The sequence below is a fragment of the Topomyia yanbarensis genome, chromosome 3 (assembly GCF_030247195.1).
Source record: "Topomyia yanbarensis strain Yona2022 chromosome 3, ASM3024719v1, whole genome shotgun sequence".
NCBI classification, from domain to species: domain Eukaryota; kingdom Metazoa; phylum Arthropoda; class Insecta; order Diptera; family Culicidae; genus Topomyia; species Topomyia yanbarensis.
The window spans coordinates 381,457,327-381,478,903 of record NC_080672.1 but is presented as its reverse complement, the minus strand read 5'-3'; the positions used below and the strand labels follow the sequence as shown (position 1 = coordinate 381,478,903).

Here is a 21,577-nt window from a genome sequence, read left to right as displayed (position 1 = left end):
GACTTCCGAACCAATGAGAATGGATTAGTCGAAGGCCACAGGTTCAGCACCATCTCGTACAGTTCCTGAAATTAGAGTTTTATTAGTGCTACTTACAGATTTCATTTCAATGGTAGTAAGTGTCTCATTTCCTCTTGTTAAACTCGTTTACCGCTACTCATCTCTTCCGGAATTTGGACGCTGTCGGTCGACCGACTCATAGAAAAACTCGCATATCGGACGCTCAAGGAGTTCTACTGGCTACAATATCAACTATCTGAAGCGAAAAGACATTGGGGCTTATTCTCACAGTCACGTCACTTGGTGACTAGAACAAAATTTCCTTCTAGTCACTAGGTGACGTGACTGTGAGAATAGGGCCCATTATTTATCACATTAAGCATATTCCCTAATCCTATAATGAGCTAAGGCTCTCCGTCGATTCTAGCGCAGAAACGCTAATGACGTGACCATCAAGAATACGCCAGACAACCTTAATTGACACCCTTCGACACCAGTTTGGCCTTTGCAAACCGTAACGCGGGCGGTGGCGTGAAAGCTGCCGAATAGGGGTTGAGAACAGCTTGAAGCAACATCTGATGTTGCTCCAAATGTATGTGATATCTGATATCCAAGACTGACTTGGATAGTTCCATCGAGCCTAGTTTGCATACCTTACATAACTAAATTCACTATTCTCCATTCACTTACTAAGTGAATTTAATTTTAAATTTTGTAATAAAATGGAACTTTACTGCAACTTGGTCATTTTTCCCTCAAGATTGCTTATATTGCCCCACAAGATAATGTAGCAAGACAAGTCAGTAATTAATACACCGATTTTCAGCATTTGAATTTTTTTGTGCACTTTTGGTAGCTCAATTTGAAGAATTTGCGATTTTTTGTTTGATTTGCTATATATATTCACCCTTATTCTTGTTTACGGCGAATGCGAGATTCGTTCGAAAGTGGTTCGAACGAATAGTTGGCCCATTTGATTTTACTGTCGTTAACGAGAATACGAATCACTTTCGTTTGAATAACGCATTCGTCGTAAACAAAAATAAGGGTGATTATCTTTTACCTTATGGCATATTCGTTTTTGACAGTGCACTGCACCGGTGTAGTCCGGTGTAACTTGGGTGTAATCAGTCTATCTCTTTCTTTGCACTACACCGGTGTAGCACCAAGAAAAAACGAAAACGCCATTAGAGTGCTCACATTCCCCTACTTAGTGTGCATCACTTCCCCTACACATAATTGGCACATGTGTATACTGCCGCTAAACGCATAACTATCCCATATCCTTTGGCATTGCTACACATTGAGGTCTTGTCGACGGGTTTCAGTTTCTTGGTTGAAAATCTTATTATTTTTCACCACGTTTCGATAGTGTTTGTGTCATGTGACATGTATGTAACTACATGAGTCGTAGAAAAATCTATACACATGACACACTGCGGTAGTATAGGAAACCCCATAGACTCAAATATGAGTGTAATGGCGGTTAAGCAACCAAAAATAATTTCTTACGTACTAGAGGGTCTTGTGGCATTGATTAATTTTTGCGTGACTTAGATTTGGTCCCCAGGCGCATTTCAAGTAAATAAACAATCATATTTTGGTTATTTTTTTTATTTAAACAAATACTTTCAGTTAATGTTATAAATTTTGCTTGTTCTTTTTATGTCATCATCGATTTCCGACTCAGCAGATGGTTGATTTTTTACTCATTTTTTCATTTTACTGTTTTTTTGTAGGTGTTGCCGTGTAAACCTTCCCCGTTTTGCATATAGCACTGACTTTTATTATGTATATATAGATATAATCTATCTTCCAATGTAATTTGGGTTCACCGATTTGAAAAAAAAACAATGCGCATGAGGGAAATTCAATGCAAATATTTAAAATAAAACACCGCTGATTTAGCAAATTCTACAGATTTTTTTTTATATAACTTACATTTTCTTTGAACGAGAAACAATGTACAGTAGATATGGAGAAACTAGCTGATTGACTGTTTCGATCCCGCGAGGGAGCAAAGTATAGCAAGGTAAATATTGTGAGTCGAAACAAAGAGAAAGGTATGTTACATGTCTAATAAAATAATCTCCTTACAAAAGAGACTCCAATCATTTTATAAGTTAACATCCAACAAACAATGATTCAGTTTTTTTCCTTTTTTGTTTGTATTTTATCGCTTTATTTAGTTAAAGGTCATTTTTCTGTAATATAAAAAAATTATATTGTTTTTTTTTATCAGGGCGCAACATAATGTCCTACTTCACATTTGGATCATCAATTTCTTTGATTTGTTTTATAGCTATTGTTCTGCTGCGTCAAAATGCAAGGAAAACTCAGCAGAAGAAAAATAAAATAAAATCTGACTTTAGCTCTTTGTTTTACCGTGATGAATACGGATTCCATTCAAAACAATGTTCAACTATCTTCATCCCGCTATCTGACCAACTGCGTAAAAATCGCAGTCGGAACAAATTTCCTGTATAATCTTGCCAACGGTTCTCTCTCTCTCTCACTACGTACAAGGATTTTTACTTGTTCTTTTTTTTTTTTTTTTGGGTGCGTAGTTCAACTATGTTTTTGTTTTCCTGTCTGTGTCGGATGTACTCTACGATTGGTTTATTGTAAATTTGTATTGGTTTTTGTTTATACGATTTATCTGGGTTTTGCTTCATCTTTTTCAATTTTTTGTTATTTTGTATTCTTACAATCAAAACTTATCAATACAGTTTATCAGTAATTAAAGTAAAGTGGGCGTTGAAAAGAAGAGCGCACCTAACCGTCATTGCCGTCGTGTTTTCGTTTCTTGCCCCTTGCTTCGGCTGAGTCTTCAGCTAAAAACGAAAATCATCAATTTAGGGTTAGGGGGTATCACAAAACAGGACGAAGAGAACGTACCTTCGCCATCGGAAACGACCTTCGCACCAGCAGCGCCACCTTCGGTCTCGCCTTCAATGTCTCCCTCACCGTCATCTTCGTCCTCATCGGTGGGTTCGTCGATGTCATCGTCTACCTCACCGTCCTCCTCGTTCCAATCGGAGCCGTCCTCCTCGAGGTTGTCATTGTACACCTGTAAACGAAAGTGAATAGGTTTTAGTCTGTTTCAAGCTTACTCTCATTTTTTTTTAAATCGCAAATAAAGTAAACAATTACTCGAGGAGCTCTTTAAATAAGAAAAAAACTCAAGGAGCTACGAATTTGCAACCTGGAGGTGTAATTGCCTTTTGTGACTCGGTATGAATGAAAAAGTGGTCGGTTAGAGAGTCAAACTGTGAGAAGACATCCAGTAAAAAACAATAAACATTTTGAGTAAAGAATTGCATTAAAAAAACATGGAAATGCAGGTAGCATGTAAAAATGATAAACCTGGGAAAGCTCAAAGATCAAGAACAAAAAAAGATAGCATGAAATTAAATTTAACTCACATCGGCTAGCGAAATATCATTTTCCTCGTCCTCATCGTAATCGGAAGAATCCAGTTCAACTTCTGAAAAAGAAAAGAAAGGTAACATTCTTTCAGTACTCTAGCAACGCACAATTAAACAGAAAACCAACTCTCGATCAACTGCTGACTTCGCAAAGCATAGCATATTTGATTTATAAAGGCTAACAGTGAAAGAAAGGCCAGCAGAAGTGACCCCAGTGATGGTCTGTCACCGATGGCCGAGAGTTGCTGTACATCATGCTGCTGTTCGTTCTTTTTTTGAATTTCCTCGTACAAAAGATCGATGTCATCTTTGACTTCTGGCTCAGGAGTAGCAGCAACCTTTTCGGGAGCATCTTGTTTTAGGTCCATTCCATTAAACTGGCCTTGGAGCTCGTTAATGGACTGCTTATTCGTGGTGGTAGAGCCAGATCTTTTCTGTTTGAGCCGAGTTTCGAACTGTTCCAGTTCGTCCAGGTCGAATTCAATCCCGTTGATCGAAAAACATGCGTTGTCTGCAATGTTTTCTCGTTAAGGAATTGATCGTTTAATCGTGTTGTATTAGATTTCGAGAGCCGTGAGCCTTAGTTTTATGTTTCGGAATGATATAGGAAATGAACACCAATTTGGTCATACTAACCTTCTTCGTCCTCCTCCTCTTCTCCGCCACCGTTGACTTCGTCTTCTTCATCTGAAGGTGCTTCCGTATCTTCTTTGTCAAAGCTGCAAGTATGAAGAGAAGTCAATATAAAACATTGATAAGCATCATTTTCATCAGCTTACCCATCCAAGTACTTCAGCGACGGAATCAGCTCGAAAATCTTATCCCGGTAGTCTTCGGTTGTGGTCACTTCATTATTGAATAGGTCCAAAACCTCCAAATTTTCGAGTTCCTTCAGTGGCTTCAGCTCCTCAAAATCCTTGATCCGGTTGCCGGACAGATTAAGATGTGTCAACTTGGGACTGCCGGTCAGGTGGCTCACTCCGTTCGAAATCCTATTGTCGGACAGTTCTAGCTTGCGCAGGTTCGGCAACTTGGGGAAACTTTTCAACGAAACCAAGCCAACATTGATCAGGCTGAGCACTTCTAGCGCTTTGAAGCTGTCAGTAAGGCCTTCGATATTGGTACTGCGGCAATTGTCCAGGATGAGTTCGGTGATCTGAAGGGAGGAAATAATGAATCTGTTAATAAGCTGTTGTGGGTTGAGTATATGCAATGCATGCGTCAAGTGTTGTAAGGGGTCGTACACAAATGACGTAGCTTTTTTTCGGCGATTTTTGACCCCTCCCTCCCCTTCGTAGAATTTGGTCACAAAATTCTAACCTCCCCCTCGTAAAAAACGTAGCATTTACCTACCCCCTCCCCCTCGTCCCATGCAAAGCGCCCGGGAGATGAAAAAAAATTACATATGTTTTTCAATTATTTTAAATACATGTCCTTTCAAAATGTTTGGCGACTTTTATCAACATTTTCATTATAAAAGCAAATTGCGTGCAAAATAAGCCCATTTCGTGACAAATATAGTGTTGATAGTTTTGTTTTGAATTTTATTTTTCAAGGGGAGCATGAAGACAAGTTCTCTCAGTTCACAATCCTGCAGCTGCCAATGGTTCTAAGAACCATTCGTTCATCTAAATTACTAAATTTTGTTTGGTTGAATTCGAAGTGAAAATTTAATTCAGCTTCCAAACTAAGTCTACTAGCTAGCAACATTAGCTAACTAATGTAGCAAGTTAAATCCGCATACAAAATCTTTTCGTATTTTTGCGTTCTTGTAATTCCGCGAATCGTAAAATTTATCTCATGAAAAGCCGCATCAAAAGTAACTTGTATGAAGTTAAATTCATTTCTCTAGGGAATGGAGGATCATTAAATTGTTTTCTCTAAACAATGGGTTTTAAACTTAATGCTACGTCGCACAACTTCTGACCCTCCCCTCCCCCTCGTCACACTTCGTCACAAATTTGGTGTACCCTCCCTACCCCCCAAAATGCTACGTCATTTATGCATGGCCCCTAATACGATAGGAAGCTTCAGTTTGAATCATAATTTAACTAAATAAAGTAAATTAAGAATCATTTTCATAAAGAATATTTAATTTCGCGATCTTTGACTTTTTATATGTAATTAGTATTTATATGAAGTGATGCAATTCAGCAAAACACTCATCCGACGCAATTTTTCCAATCAGAACTCATTCCTAGCGACACTTCAGTTAGTCACCCAGTGCAATGATTTCGCGGGTGTTTTCTGTAAGGTGTCTATCTCTCCATCGCATGGCAACATAAATAACATCTGATTGGCAGTGGTATAAGTGTGTGCTTACAAGCGGGAGCGCCCCAATCCCGCAAGTTGATCGAATCGATGGTGAAAACATAGGAACCAACACAAAGCAGCTCTCGAATACGAACCCATTGTACGTAACTATTATACCGGAAAGACCTTGAATATATACCCTGCGACAACGTGGTCTGAAGATAATTGCGCAACATCTGATCGTCAACCGGTACAAAATAGACCAGATGCAACCAGACAGCCTCAGATGAGTTACCTCTCCGAACATAACTGTACCGACGGGTATACCGCTTGCTTTCAAAAACAAACATTTAGCATAGAAAATCGATCAACTGTAGACGTGTTTACATTTTTACCAGAGTGTATGTAAGGAGAGTGAAGACAACTGTCATGATTATCCGTCAGTGATATTCCAAACGAACAAACGACCTGTCAAAATACATGAATTTGACTCGTTTGGAATGACACTGACAAATAATAATTGTTCCAATTTTGACAGTGTCGTCACTCTCCTTATATGCACTCAGATTTTTACCATCTACCAAACCGCTTCGCGGCTGGCAAGTCGCATGAAAAACATCTCACTAATACACACCAACAGCATGAGCTTTCGCCCGCGTGGGATCCAGTAGCAGAGCGATGGTAGTGCGAATGCGAGCTGGCAGTATGCACTCACCCAAGAGACCAGACCAACACCATCAGCAATCAGCAGTAGTCGCGTTTGAGCGTTCACTCGATCAAGGAGCACTGTTCGCTGGCATGGCAGGTGGAGATGTCGTAATCGGTGTCATTTTCCGACCGGAAGCGTGCCCCAGGAGCCCTCAATCGGTGCGTTTCGATGCGCTCGATCGCTTGGTGCCCAACGGGGCCCTCGTGACCCAGGAAAAGTGCCTGAAAAACGAGTGCCAAAAGTGAAAAATTTCACTGCTGCCCGTGTGAAAAAGCAAGATGGCGGCGGCGACCGACAATGTGAGTGCTATGCCCAAACACCGCGGACAGTGCGCTGAATGTGTGTGTAGTGAGCTTTCGAGTCGAGCGCCTGAAACGAGTGGCACTCATGCGTACGCACGGACACTGGGATATGTTCTGCATCGACGAACGAGCTTGACGATTACGAAACGTCGTAATAAAAATCGGTGTTCGCACCCTCCTTCCTAGTGCTAGCCAGCCCTGGTCCGGCTCTCAACAGAGGTGCCGATATGTGTCGCGTTTTTTCTCTAGCAATATGGCGGCTGATTTTTCTCGTTTTGATGAATGATTAATTTCCTTGATTTTAGTTAATCTTGTGTTTGTCTGTGACCAACAATCATCGAAACTGAACATTCGTGAAGCTGACTAGTACCTCAAAGGTTTATGGTTCTTTTGGAACCCACAAGCGAAACAGAATGGAGTAGCGACATTTGCTCGATAAATCGATGTACGAAGCGCGAAATTTTTCGCTGATAATGAAATGAGAATAATGTAAACACGCGACGATTAGAACGATTGTCTTCACTATTTCTAACAAGAAACACAGCTTAACAAAATCTTAGTATGTCGGGATGCTCTAAAATTCCAGTTGAAATTTCTATCTAATTAAAGACAAGCTTCCTTTTGCACTTATGTAGTTGCTCGTATGAAACTAGAGTGCGGTTATTGATTTAATTTAGAAGTGCTATAATGCAAACTTTATTAAACTTTAAAATTATTCTAAAAACCAGTTGAAGAAAAAACTTAAACCATGTTTAATCAGCGTGGCCATATTTTGGACAAATTTTTAATGGTCGAAATGACCGTAATTTGAAGGCGTTGCTTTACAACGCAACCGCCGAACAAGCATAATGCGAGTTCTTTCTGATATCAAATTGGACAAGACGTTGCCGAGGAACAAAAGTTTCCAAATTTTCGACAAAAGTATTGGCCACATCTTTTGAAATTTAAATATAAATCAAAGGGAAAACGCATCCTCGCGGTTTTCTGATTTCGCAAATGTGCGTGTTCGCCTGCAACACACACATCGATTGAGCGACGCGATCAAGAAAGGGTACCGAGACGGGCTGCCGGAAAAGGTTGAACCCAGAAGGAAACAACTTTCATCATCTCGCACGGTATCGTTACCCAAATCAGGTGAAATTATGTTGAAAATCTGAACTGCACTTACCTGTTCATCGGGACGTCCGCGTTTTTCCAAAGCTATTCTTTTCTCCATTGTTTTGTGTAGTGGTTTCCTTTTCGATTTTTTCCCGACCAACGAGCAGACGACCGAATTGCACTCTGTTCCGGAATGGAGGGGTGGAAAAAAAAATCAACAGGCGTACACTGGGCTTCTTCCGGGCGGAACCACAGGAATATCGATGCTATCCTTCTGTCCTGTTTCGGGGCACTTCGCCTGCTCAGTTAATGACCGCCTAGCACTATATTGGCTCACTTTTTCGCAGTGGCTTGCAAACTTCGTATCACACGATGAGCACTCTTTTTCACTACTTTTCGCGTTGTGTGTTGGATGTTGGATGACCGCACAGTACAACCAAAGCAAGCAAACGTTTGATTAATTTTTTCGATCAACACTTTTGATCGACTTTTCCGTATACGTTCGTTCGGCTCTCACTTTCAGCCCGCCGGTCGATGTGTGTGTGTCTTCTGCGATGCTGATCAAGAAAATAGAAACCAAAGGTATTGTTAGTACGTTTGTTGTCAAGTGTGCATTGAATTATTGATTAGGAATATTATTGGGTTTGTTGCTTCACCTCGCGCAGAAAAATAAGTTTTAAACCCAAATAATATGAGGATTGAAACAACAAATTTTCCAAGTTGTTCTGCGTTCAATAAAAAAATATGTTCATGTAAATAAAATAATTGCTGAAACAATGCTTAAGAATTTATTGGATCAAACATAGAAACAGTCAAATTGAAGAAAAAATATTTTGTTGACCTCATCATAATAGTAATTGAAACAAACTACAAAATTTGTTATTTCAATAAGTTTGTTTTGTTGTATTAAACGCAATTTTTTTTTATTCAACTGCATGACAGATGTTACATCAAAAAAATGTTTTTGTTGATTCAAATTGTAACTTTTATTACTTTAAACCTGTGAGATATTTGAAACAATACATATCCAATATTGAAGCAAATCTAATTTTATTTAAAAGCTAGTATCAAGTTACCGACACTAGTACATTCAGATAAACGTCACATTCAGATAATTTTTCTCGCATGACAATTAGGGTAACCAACCAATTTTGGACCCCTAGAGGAAGTGAAATTAAGTGAACGTCAAAAAATATTTGCTTGCCTATGTTTTTAATGCAATACATGCACGAGTCTGCTCCATAATTACTTTTCTTGAAAGAAAACTGTCAATGGATGTTTTATACATTGACATAAACTCGAAAATGACATTTCTTCACAGCATAAATTTTTAACATTTTGGACCCTTCCACACTAATTTGGACAGTGTTCCAAGCATATTTTGGACATACTGAATGTGATTGAATATATTTTGGAAACAGTGAAGTTTTTTCTACTAAACTGACTCGTTCTCTTTGCAGTATATTCAATGCATGAAAGAAGAACATAAGCAAATCAGTGACTGCCAATCAAAAATGGTACATTAATCATTATATGGAAGGCTGACTGCATGAAGTATTTTTTTAGTTCAATCATTTTGAGAAATAGAAAAACTTTCGGTGCAATTAGGTTACTGCAGACTTAACAAAGCAGCATTAAATGTTATGCAATAGAGTTAACAATAATATATTTCGTATAACAATTCATCTGTAGCAGTATTATGGAGTAACATCATCAAGCGGATGATAAATCAAGGTTCAAAGTTCGTCAGAAATCTTCTTGCATTAAATATTAATTTTTAATTCTTTTGCTTACGAGGTGGTTTCTTGTTATTCTTTCTAAGCTCAGTTTTTCTTTGTTTCTCTTCCTTTACTTCCCTTTTTTCTTCAGTTTTCGCCTTGTGGTATTCAACTGTTCGGCGCAATGTTAAAACAGCAGGACTACGTCACTTGAATCGTGATGTTCCTGTTCGTGTGAGTGTTTCAGGCAATTCTAGGAATTCAGCAAGCACACTCTTATTATTATTATTTAGCTGTGATATGTCTCTTAAATTTGTCAACATATAGCTCGTCGAATTCAACAAATTCGAACTACAAATGTTCTACAACATGGATTTCAGAAGTTTCCTCTTTGGTCATATTATGGTCTTCAATGAAATGTTCCTCAACCGTTTGATTTTCGACATCCATTGGTTTGAACATTTTTAAATAATTTGACCAAAAAGAGCAGGCGACCTACCGTTACGAAATTTTTCACTTTTTGATTATTCTAACTCGATAAACAAATAGCTGTCAAAAAAAGAAAACCGAGGGGTGTCAAAAATAAGTTGATATCGATTTTTTAAGACATATTGTGGACACCATTTATTAGATAAAACATTACGAAGAAACCTTTTCAAACACGTAACATGCATAATACCAAATCAGACAAACTAATTAAATCGAAAAAAAATATAATCTAATTTGAAAATGTATCATTTCCACCGGTTCCTCTTGGCTATCGTTGAAACATGAAACGTTTTCGGTGATATTTTTGAAAACTGTGGATTCTGTTTAATTTTAAACAATTAGAGATGAACTAATGATATTGAAACTTAATAGACAACCCAAGGAATGTAAATGCTGCATCAAACCAAACAAATTTAGAGAAACTTGGCAGTGTAGGAGACAAATACAAATCCAAATTAGGTTGGTTACCCTAGTTCGAGTAATTAACGATATTATTGCGATACAATACATATAAACACAAATAAACACAAGAAACAGTATCACAAAAAACCCATATTTTTCTATATTCGAGACATTTGGAAAAAACAGTTTCTTAAAAAAAAATAATATAATTCAAATGCGTGTTGATGTTTTTTTAAGTAGGTAAATCTTGAGCGTTTTTTCAAAACGTCATATCTGCAATGAGTTACTCTCTGTTTATACTTTCTCTTTCGATTTTTACGGCGTCACTATAACACTTTTCACTTATTTTACAGTACAGATCGAAAGACGGTGGTTTTAACTAGCATATTATGCAAAGAGCTGAGGGATAAATGTTAAAATGACCGAATTATTAACAGAAGAGAAAGTAAACAAAGAGAGTAACTCATTGCAGATATGACGTTTTGAAAAAACGCTCTAGAAATTATATCTATAACATTGGTACCCGAATGCTTTCGATTTGTGCTTTTTAGGTGAGCACCACGAGCACCCTTTCATATAGAAGTGTGCGTGTGTTGTTCTGAAAACAGATGAGTGCAAACTCGACCAAGCTCGTATACACCGTATACGCGGCTTTTTTGAGCTTTTTAGCATGCAGCCGTGTTTTTGTTCGTGTTGGCGAATTATTGCCTTCGGGGTGAGTGTTGTTCACCAACACAAGTGAGGATATATATTTATTAATTCACCTAAATGGTTATGATCGGAATGCGGGATCGGTGCAGGTGTAGAAAAAATACTGCAAAATTTAGAAAATTTAACATTGAAGTTACAATGTTGATCGAGATAAGGAATGTTCATTTTACAAAGAATGGTATTGCTAACTTTTGATTGCTTTTTTTTTTTAATAAAAGTAATGATAAAACGGGGACAATGACAACATCGGATCATATATTTTTCTTTCTTTTTAAGAAGCCTCTTAAAAAGCTCTTAAAATATTCTTCTTTAGTCCCTAGATATAGCCTTACAACCTTTTATGATAATTTAGTAAATTTTGACAGCGCAAAATTAAGCTTTTTTGCATATTTTGGATCTCTAAGATAAGAAAAATATGCTCAAGAAAGGATTTATTCGAATTCAACTTGGTTCATCTGCTAGAGCCTATCAAACTACTAACTATCAATTTTCATATGAAGCTGACAAAATCGGGTCAAAAAGCTGATAAATTCGAGGGTAGACAAAATCGGGGGCTTATAAAATCGGGTCTTCAATGTAATGAATAACTATACTTTTCTACATATCTACAGGTTTTTGGAACAGGGTATCACTCAACCAAAAAATCACTTACCTTTCATATGCAAAAACATGTAAATATTTTCTATAATACTTTTCACATGAATGCTATTATTTTCACATATAATCTTTTCTCTCTTCCGTCCTATAGAAACCAGTATTGACTACAGATATCTTTTATCGGACATTCAGTTAATTGTTAGCTGAGTGTATAATAGCAATCATATGTTACGTGAAGTGGGTTTATCTGATATGCATTTGATTGTTAGTTACCATTCAAATGCCTTGCTAGGTAATGCAGCGGGGTTGAATTAATGTGCGTATAATCCTAATAAAGTCCAGCCGGAAATTGGGCCGGAATTTTCACTGGCTCTAGTTAGTATCCGGTTGCATGGAATTGGTTTTTTTTACATCGTATGATCCCGTAATAGTTATGTGTTTTACACATAAGCCTAGGAGTATGTGATGGTCCCATAACATGTATGTGGGGCACGCTTGAAAGTCATTCTTTTTGTATTTAAAATTCATCGGTGATTGTATAATTTTTATTTGATTCATATGAATGTGATGTGCAGAATCATTTTTAAAATTTAGGTGTTTTTTCACATGAAACGTGATTTTTTGGCTCAGTGTATATATAACACATAACCAAGACTTCCAGAGCAGAATTAACCTGTGGCGCAAAAGTACAATATACGATACAATTCTATACACGAAAGATCTTTGAAATTCTTTGTGACTAAAATGAGTAAGGTTGTTCAATAGTTATTTACAGAGAATGTAAGCTTTCAATTTAGGGAATGTGAACGTAAATAGCACCTATTGTACGTTATGGAATAATTTAATTGTTGCCCAATTCACTTGCATTAAATTTTGAAATCGAACATTTTAAATTTGTGTTCAATTCCGAAACGCAAATTTTCTGGATCTCGAGCTTCTGTGAGGCTGCAATTAGTTGATGAGATGATTTGCCTGGCATTTATTTAAGTCAAACAGCATTTGAATTTGGAATGTACACCGAAACGACATCAAGCTCACTATATATCCATAGTAGAAAGGCATTTTGAGTATGATATGAATTGGTGCAATCGATACGGTTATTAGAATCAGAAAAAAATTGTTGGCGAAGGTACGGTTGACTTCACCTACTGGAAAATTAAAGTAAAGTTTTACAATTTTTCTGTCCAACCCAATATTTTTCAGTTTAACAGTAGTGAAATGATTTACCCAAAATGTACGAACATGTTTGTTTACATGGTTACGTAGACGTTTGTACACACTGCGATCGTTAGTGGCGTTTTATATGCTTAAGTCGGGAAAATAAAGATATATTTGAATTTTTGTAAAAGTATATAGCCGAATTTCTATTGAATACTTGTTTTACGTCTTGCGTAGTGCAATATCTAATCTGTAAAATCAGCTTGAAGACATGAAAAAATCCTAATAACTATCAATTTTAGCAATTTTCGCAAAATAATATCTTAACTGAAAGCAAAGTTTAATATCTTAACTGAAAGCATAAAACCAAACAAATCATTAGTATAGGGACTTGTGACTTTTTTATTGGAAAAAAAATTATTCAAAAAATTCATAACATTGATATAACAATTTAGACGAAAAAATGGGATTGTTCAAGGACACGGCAAATAAGTTACGAATGAGCTAAAAAATAAAGCGATTGAAAACGATTTGGAAATTCTAGTTACAGCTACAATTTTTTTTGGATAAAGAAGATTTCAAGATAATCGAGTTTAATTTTGCTTCTGCTTAACATTCTTAAGAATCTATACTATAAGATAGAACAAGAAATTTTTTGAGGTCATTCAACTTATGTAAAACCCCATTAGAAAATTAATTAGAAAATTGGTCTGGGTTCAGAAGAAGAAAATTGGTCTGGGTTCAATCCCAACCAAGGTCGTTGAGATTTTGCTGAAGTGAAAAAAATCTGTGGGCACGTCTTCATTCGGAAGGGAAGTAAAGCCGTTGGTACCAGGTCCATGAGTTGTTGGATCGATAACTAGTCCAGATAGCAGGGATGCATGAAGCACAGCGCGAGTGCCTAACACGAGCTGAGCGGCCGCTTTGAACGAACCAAAAGCAATAAGCACTGACACCGCTCGTGCTAGCCCGGATAGAATTTTACAATAGCATTTACCCTACAAACAATCATAAAACAATAAATATTATAGTTATTACTGGTTCAACATTGTTCGACGCCAAGTTCTCACAATAGATTTACAATAAAATTTCATGTAACAATAAATTTTACTGTTCAGCAAAAAACTGATACAGTGCATTCACATTAAATTTTACTGTTTTCGAGAAAAAATTGTATGGAGAAAAATTGATTTTTTCAATGTTAAGATACATAACCACCCCCCCTTTTCACTGTGAAAGTCTATTTTACATTGAAATTTACTGTAAAAACGTTAAAGTTTATTGTTTTTGTATTGTAGCCTAACACTAAAACTTACTGTAAATTATTGTAAAATTACTGTACTGTCACAGTGAAAATCATGGTTTTGTTACTGTACATTTCTATTCGGGAGGTAACCTTCGTGCTTGAGCTGTAGGATTCGAATAGCTAGCACAACGAGTTAGCACGATTAGCACCATGAGCCAGCTCGGTAAGCTGGCGCGAGCAAGCTCGGTGAGCTAGCTCAGTGAGCTAGCACGAGTTAACTCAATGAGCTGACACGGTAAGCCTGTCTGATGAGCTAGAACGTGCAGTAGTGTAAGCTATGGAACGAAAGAATAGGACAAAGCAAGAAATATACGTTGGCGAATGTGCGACAGGTTGCTGAAAAAACTATGCAGGCATCATTACTCACACTAACGCATTGTTTTTTATTCTGCTTTGCTATAGCTCGGTGCAGCGTGCTAGCTATCACCGTGCTAGCGAGGGCTCTCGCTCATCAGTGCTCGTGCTATTTGCTAACTCTAGCTCATCGGAAACCAGCGCAAGCACTAGCTCAACGAATTTAACGCTGACACAGCAATAGGACACGGAGCAGCACCGTTTTTGTGCATGCCTGCCAGATAGCGGAGTCACCTCTTTGGTGTCGGTAAAGAAGATGTAAAATCCAACTTCTATACTTACTAACAAATATCTCCTCCTTCCGTTATACTTGTAGAGTGCGCAAGAATCGGACTAACATTCCTTCCACTTCTTTCCGCAATATACGTTCGGGCCTGGCCGGCGCCGGTATTGATCAATAAAACGCTTTAGGATTACCAGGAGTTGCACATTGAAAAATGTTTCACTATTCCCAAGCATAATTATTATCTACTGATTCCCTATTCAACTTCAGCTGATCCATATCGATAACGGAGTAGTAGCCAGTGGTGGTCGCACAAGCTCAAGCTCAAGAAGAAGAAATGACTTTTTCAGCAGTTTGCCATGTAATGTTCTTTTGGTAAAAGTATTATGTGAATTTATCATTTCTTTTTTTATCGAAAGGTTTTTAACGATAACAACGATGAACATGTTGAATATAAATTATGTTTATGTTGTTTACTCATATAATTATCGATCACTTTATTTTACAATGGAAAGCTATTCTAAAGACTAGACTAACAGACATAACACTCAAAAACAATTCTTCGCCCGCTTTAGCGGTTATTTTAAATATATTTTTAGTTGGGAATGCGGCCGCATATGCGATATTGGCGCCACTGATATAGGCGCAAGTATACGGGGGATATACCACTAGTGAAAAATTGTTCCCGAGCCTGGGGGATAACCGCCTTGCAAATGAGTGGTTGGAACTGTGTATAAAAGGTGGAGCTAGGGTTCTGGCGAAATTGGCGGATCGATATTTTTCGAAGGAATTTCCTCACAGTGTTATGTCTGTTAGTCTGTGTCTAAAGTATACCTCTTTTTCATATGGGATATTACAAGATGATGACATATTTATAAATATGCTCGAAAAAATGACAGCTCAGCAAGCTTGTTTACATTGTGTTAGAATATAAAGGCAATTTCTTGTACTGGGAGGAATCAAGCATTTTATAAGTTCATTTAATCAAACATTTATTTGGTTCAATAAAAATTCTGTTTGTTTCAAGGATAGTAGGAATATGGTCCTAACAAATTTATTGTCATTAAATTAAATTTTGGTTAACCCCAAAGTCCTTACATAGGAAGGTCCTAGCTTGCGTCAAAACGAAAATTGCATCTGTGCTCGTATGTGTGACAGTTTATAAGGGCGAATGGTAGCGTCTACGTCATCTATACCACGTTTTATAGGCTGTCTCTGTTCACTATCACTGATAGTTTTGTTTATAGGGACTTTGGGTTAATCCGCAAATAAAATGAAAATTTAGTAAATATAAAATAGATTTTTGGCTTTACAATATTTTTGTTCTGCCTGTACTACGAGCCAGGTTTATATCAAAATCAATCGAGGCAAATATGAGATCTGAAGTTGATAAAACGGGGGCTTCTATCTGGTTGAAGAGTAGTGTTTTAGAAGCATGACCTCATTCGAGATTATCAAATTAAGCTGGGTTGAACCATTTCTGTGAAAATGTTTAGGTTCACTTCCAACTTTACACTAATTACTTATGAAACAATACCAAGTTCATTTAACTCTTAGTGCATTTATTTCTGCAAAAAAAAATGATTTCGAGAGAAAGCAAAAAAGATAAGCGGCAATTTTTTTTGATTAGAGAAAATAAGATAAAAATATTCCTGTTCTATAACCGAACAAATGAAAACAAGAAAAGAGGAGTGTATTACGGTAAAGAACAAAGTATGCAGGTTTTTCAAACGAAAAATCTGAATCATTAAAAAGATGTTGTTACTTTTTTTGGTTTTCGAGAAAAAACCGAAAACTTGATAAACAACGCCAATTTTTTATACTTTAATTTTAAGTTTCTTAAACTCAATTCCTGACATATATGAGAACATCCTTTAAAAGAAAATTTTCTAACCTCTCAAATGGAATTAAGCTTCGTCGATTGAACAATAACAAAAAAGTAAATTCATTCAAGAGAGAAAACAAACTCACAGATGTTTTGATGAACTGGTGGTAAACCCGAATAGAAAAGTACAACGACAAGACCATAATTTTCACTGTGACCTTACAGTTATTTTATAATACCTTGCAGTAAAGTTTAAAGTTATGCTGAAATACGAAAATAATAAACAAGGCTTTGACAGTAAATTTCAATGTAAAATTGACTTTTACAGTTAAAGTTGAGACTGGTTGTGTATATTTTCTTCAAAAACAATATAATGTTAATTTAGTATATTATATTTTTGTTGGAATGAAATTATTTGTCAAGTGACGTTCTCACCGAACAATATGGAAACCTTAATAACCATTATATTTATTGTTTTATGAATGTTTATAAGGGTCGTTTGTTTGTATCCTGGAAACTGCATTCGATCATATCAATCGCACAAACACAGCACGGGACCTTGAAGATTAAGGTCCAAATAAATAAACAAGTAGACAAACACAAACACGGCATCCATTTTACCGTAATATATCTCTATTCTTCTGATCTTGTTAAGAACCATAACATATGGAATAATGTTACTCACAGATGAACCAGAAGGTGCAAAAATAAAACTACATCGACTTAACGCAATTCTGTTAAGACACTACTTCCATCCATGAAAAAATACTCTATCGATAATATTTGGCGCGTTTTACATAATGTAATTATTTTCTGTAATCATTTGTACACTTCTAGAAACTCTTAGACAGTTTGCAATTACGCTGCCTTATCGATCGTTCGAATAGTGCAGTTCAAAACTGTATAAATTCGGTATTTTAGTTCTAGCATAAATTTCACTTACCTTTTTAGCAGAACAAAAAAGCTTCTATTTACAATTCATGAACAATTGTTCGTTAAAAAGAAGTAATACGGTCTTATTTAAACGAGCTGCACACCACTTTTCTCGCCGATTTCAGATGAGTTGTCCACTGCGTACACAAACTATGCTGTCCATACACGATAAAATAATAATAATAAAATGCAACTCGAAGCGGGCACTGGCGAGGAGGGGTAAAGCTCTAAACTTGATTTGTTTTGTCTTACTTATATTTATTTAATGGTTCCCAAATTTTAGGGCGAAAATTAACCGAAAAATCGCAACAATATAGATGAAGCTCCACATAGATGTCCAAACATAGGCGAAACTCGGCGACTACGAATGACGACGTGTTAATGAACATGTATAATGGTCGATGAAAAAGACTCTCTTTTGCATCGGAGCTCAAAAAGAAAACAAATACGCCAAAACATATTGGGCGACAAAAAACATGCTCTCGTCCGAAGCGCACAGGAAAAACACCCACAACTTTCAACCGATCGACCGGACCTGGCCTCTCGACGCGTATGCTTTCGGTAGAAAGTGGAACAGCTTTGGGTCACCAAGATGAGAGCTGGATGCTCATTAATTGTAAGCTTAGGGATAGCTGTTGAGCTTTATCAATATGTTGAAACTTTAAACGAAACTTGATAGCGAAAGCTTCGATTTGAGCTTTCAAACGATTACAGAAAACAAACGCTTAGGGTGTTCGCTTTTGAATGTCGAGAAGTCGTTTCAGGGGCTGTTAATAGATTATGCCACGAAACAATTTTCCAAAACTGACACTGCATTCCCTTCCCTAATCGTCAAAATTCATCTTTATCGCTCCTACTCAGTTAAGTCCAGCCGGAATGCTGGCTGGTTCTAATTCGTATTTCGGCTCCAGTGACTAGAGCCGGAATACTAACTATAATCATCCAGAATTTCGACATGTCGACAGTTTATCTAAGCAGTTAATTGAGGACATTTCGAGACATTAACGTAAATATTCAATGCTATGTTTGTACCCCTACGTTCCTCATAAATATAATGATATTACACACACAAGCAACGTCATAACTTTGTTACCTAAACATTGATCACGCATAACTTTTCCTCACCCTGTAGGATGTGATACGCCACTGGAAAATCCAACACACCCCACATTTATTTGGAAGCTGAATAACAATTTTGGAATACTATATATTTAACCATAAAAACATCTGTCCCATTTTCTTCTCATAATAATATGTTACAAAACGTTACACTTAAATTTTACAATAGTTTTTCGCTAGTTTGTTTTTACCACCATTTTTTCCCGCCATATTCTCGCAAAACAATGTTTCTCTGTGTAATTTTTCCTGTCGCTTTTTTAGATAAAGATTGATTTTGTAGCGGTCAACCATTTTGCCGCTTTCCGTGCTCGACCAGTTTGCCAAATTCGGGCGATAATGGTTTGTTGGTTGGTTGGTTGAAGTACTTCTTTTAAAATAGCTTTGGCTGAATCTACAATTGTCTTCGGTTTCGAGTTGGTTGGTAGCAAGTTTGAGTTTGATAAAAAAGTTTGTATCGTTTTTCAACCTTTGAGTGATGACTCAATGCCTAATTCGATTCATTCTCCAACGAGTTCGCACTCCAGTGGAACCAAATTCGATTTGTTTGCTATAGGAAAATATATTTGAGAAAGCATCCTTTGAGGATTTTTTTTTCGAAACGTTACTGAATGAATACGTGGAAAATAGAATAAATGTTACTCTGCTGTTTGCGTTTCTACGGTTCCGCTTAAAATGTTTGGGATGTTCGGTAATAAATTCGTACTTTTCCGTTTAGTTTGACTACAAATGGATTTTTGAAAAGTGATGTTTCGACCGAGGCAGTATGGACCAGCAAAAAAGACTACGACAAAGGAGAAGAACATTGGTTCTATTTAATGCAGAAGGTAAAAAAAAATCCAAATTTTAAATGATTTAATTTAGTTTACCACGGGGTTGAAAAATGATTTCATCAAGAGTTGGTAAGGTATAACATATATGTACGATCAAACAAATCAGTTTTAAAAACGCTATGTTGGGGATGTAACTCCTATATATTGATGTTGCGGCATTTTTGAAAGACGTATTTGAACAGCTGAAGATGTTTTTTGGCTGATATGGACCAAAAATTTAAGACCAAAATTTCAAAGTTTTATGATATTTTATAAAATGCTTGTTATGGGATATTGAATGATGACGCAGTTTGTTTACAAGGTGTTACACACAGTAAAACAACAACCTATGCCTACTGATAGATTGAAAGTAAAACCACATATAACAGACGTTTAGGCTAGAACAAAATTTCTTCAAAAACCTGTGTAAACTTTCAAATTGATAAACGTTGGAAATCCGTGTTTCACTATTGCCATCTGCACAACTGTTTGCTACACGTATTTGACAGCTGCACTCTAACTACATTGTATCGATCACTGCGCCATCTACAAACGTTTGCCAAACGTGTTTCAGATGTCTGATTTATTCGGAATTCCAGTAGTGGGTATTTACACACGATTCAAATCGAGCCTAAACGTCTGTTATCTGTGGTAAAACTTTTAAATTAATCAAGAATAATAACGAAGAATACATATCAAGAAGACTGGTAACTCTGTTCAGAATCTGGAAATAGTAGCAGCAACGCCAAATGCGGATAAAGGTGGTACTTCCAATAGTGATGCACACACACATATATCTTTTAGATTAAGCTTCCTACCTTCCTACAATAGAGGCGCTGTAACTTCTATCGCTTCTCGTTTGCATGGGGTAAGAAAAGAGATATCAGTCTTTTTAATATGTAGTCTTCGATAATAATCAAAATAAAGATTTCTCTAAGCTGTTGAAAAATAGTAATCAAAAAAGGTGTCTAGTGTCATTGAATTCCATTGTAATTCTAATGCCATTGACAGCGATGCCGCATGTTTTTGTGAAATGTTTGTAGAAGAATAATCAAAATGTCTGTAAAAGTCTGTAGATGGTTGTGTAAATCCTATTTACACTAGGTTATTACTTTAAAAGTAGCTTGAAATTAGCAAACTATTGTGATCAATCGTATATTCGGATCAAATTATTTTAGTGCAATTTTGTTAAACACTGTTACTCTTTTAAAAGTCTAGATTTCTGAAGACCATAAAAGGCCTGTTAAATACAGCCATGTCTGTAAATCTGGTATCGCTGGTCATTGAAATGAATTGTACCGCTCATATTAATAGGTTCGACACTCCGTGATTTGTTGATGAAATAAGCTTAAAATTTAAAAAAAAATATGATTGGATTGATGAAAATTGCCATTGGTTAGTTTGGAATAGATCTGAATTTCCAAAATGACTTGACAATGGTTTACAATGGCCAATGATGGTATGAAATGCCTCATAAAAAAATTATTGCTCGAAATCAAGAGGGTGACGTGACGTCATATTTTCGTAGCCAACATAAGAACTTTGCTTGTAACAACATGAACGAAATTAATTTTTAATACGAACGAGGAGCACTTTAGGTTACATCAAATCAGTTAAAGTGTTCATTGTTTTCTTTTGTTTACTGCTGCTATTGTTTGTTGATGACGCTTTAAGCGATTTTGACGTTGTCAAACTGACCCCCATCGACCGGTGGAAAAACGATGTGGCCTATTGTCAAACTCTGTATGTACACGGAAACGAAAAACTACTTAAAATTGAGTTCCTTTGACTCAATCTCGTGGTATCGTGTGGGAAGGTAGTTTCCATTTAACCACGGCAAAAAATACAACTCATTGATAGGTTTTTATACTCAAATTTAAGTTGAATTTACCTAATTTTGAGCATACCCCAAACAACTCAAAAGTACCTTCCTCCACGGAAGACCTCGACAGAGTCGAATCTCTCGTTTTGTTTTTGACAACACTAATAAGTGCGAAAGCGACGCACAACTCTAAAGTAAGTTAAAAGAACTTATGCTGCTGGTTGTTTTATTTAACCGTGTAGAGATAGGGATGCCAGTTACCTGCTCGAAATTCACGTTTTGACAGTTTCAGTGCTCGATGAAAACAAAACAAAACATAAC

The 21,577-nt window shown here is 36.6% G+C and overlaps 1 protein-coding gene across 2 annotated transcripts; it reads right to left on the bottom strand.

The window, feature by feature from the left end:
* Nucleotides 1-1,598: 1,598 nt before the first annotated feature.
* Nucleotides 1,599-17,989, bottom strand: LOC131689071 (acidic leucine-rich nuclear phosphoprotein 32 family member A). 2 transcript variants are annotated; one of them, XM_058973862.1, is made up of 8 exons: nucleotides 17,517-17,989; nucleotides 7,861-8,347; nucleotides 4,208-4,584; nucleotides 4,065-4,147; nucleotides 3,556-3,939; nucleotides 3,426-3,484; nucleotides 2,899-3,070; nucleotides 1,599-2,834 (listed from the first exon to the last, which is right to left on the bottom strand). In XM_058973862.1, exons 2-8 carry the CDS (start codon nucleotides 7,906-7,908, stop codon nucleotides 2,776-2,778), a joined length of 1,182 nt encoding a protein of 393 aa, XP_058829845.1. In that variant the 5' UTR covers nucleotides 7,909-8,347; nucleotides 17,517-17,989; the 3' UTR covers nucleotides 1,599-2,775. The 2 variants fall into 2 exon arrangements, with proteins under 2 accessions (XP_058829845.1, XP_058829844.1); XM_058973861.1 differs by lacking the exon at nucleotides 3,556-3,939 and having other exon boundaries at nucleotides 3,426-3,487; nucleotides 17,517-17,933.
* Between the last annotated feature and the right edge of the window lie 3,588 nt (nucleotides 17,990-21,577).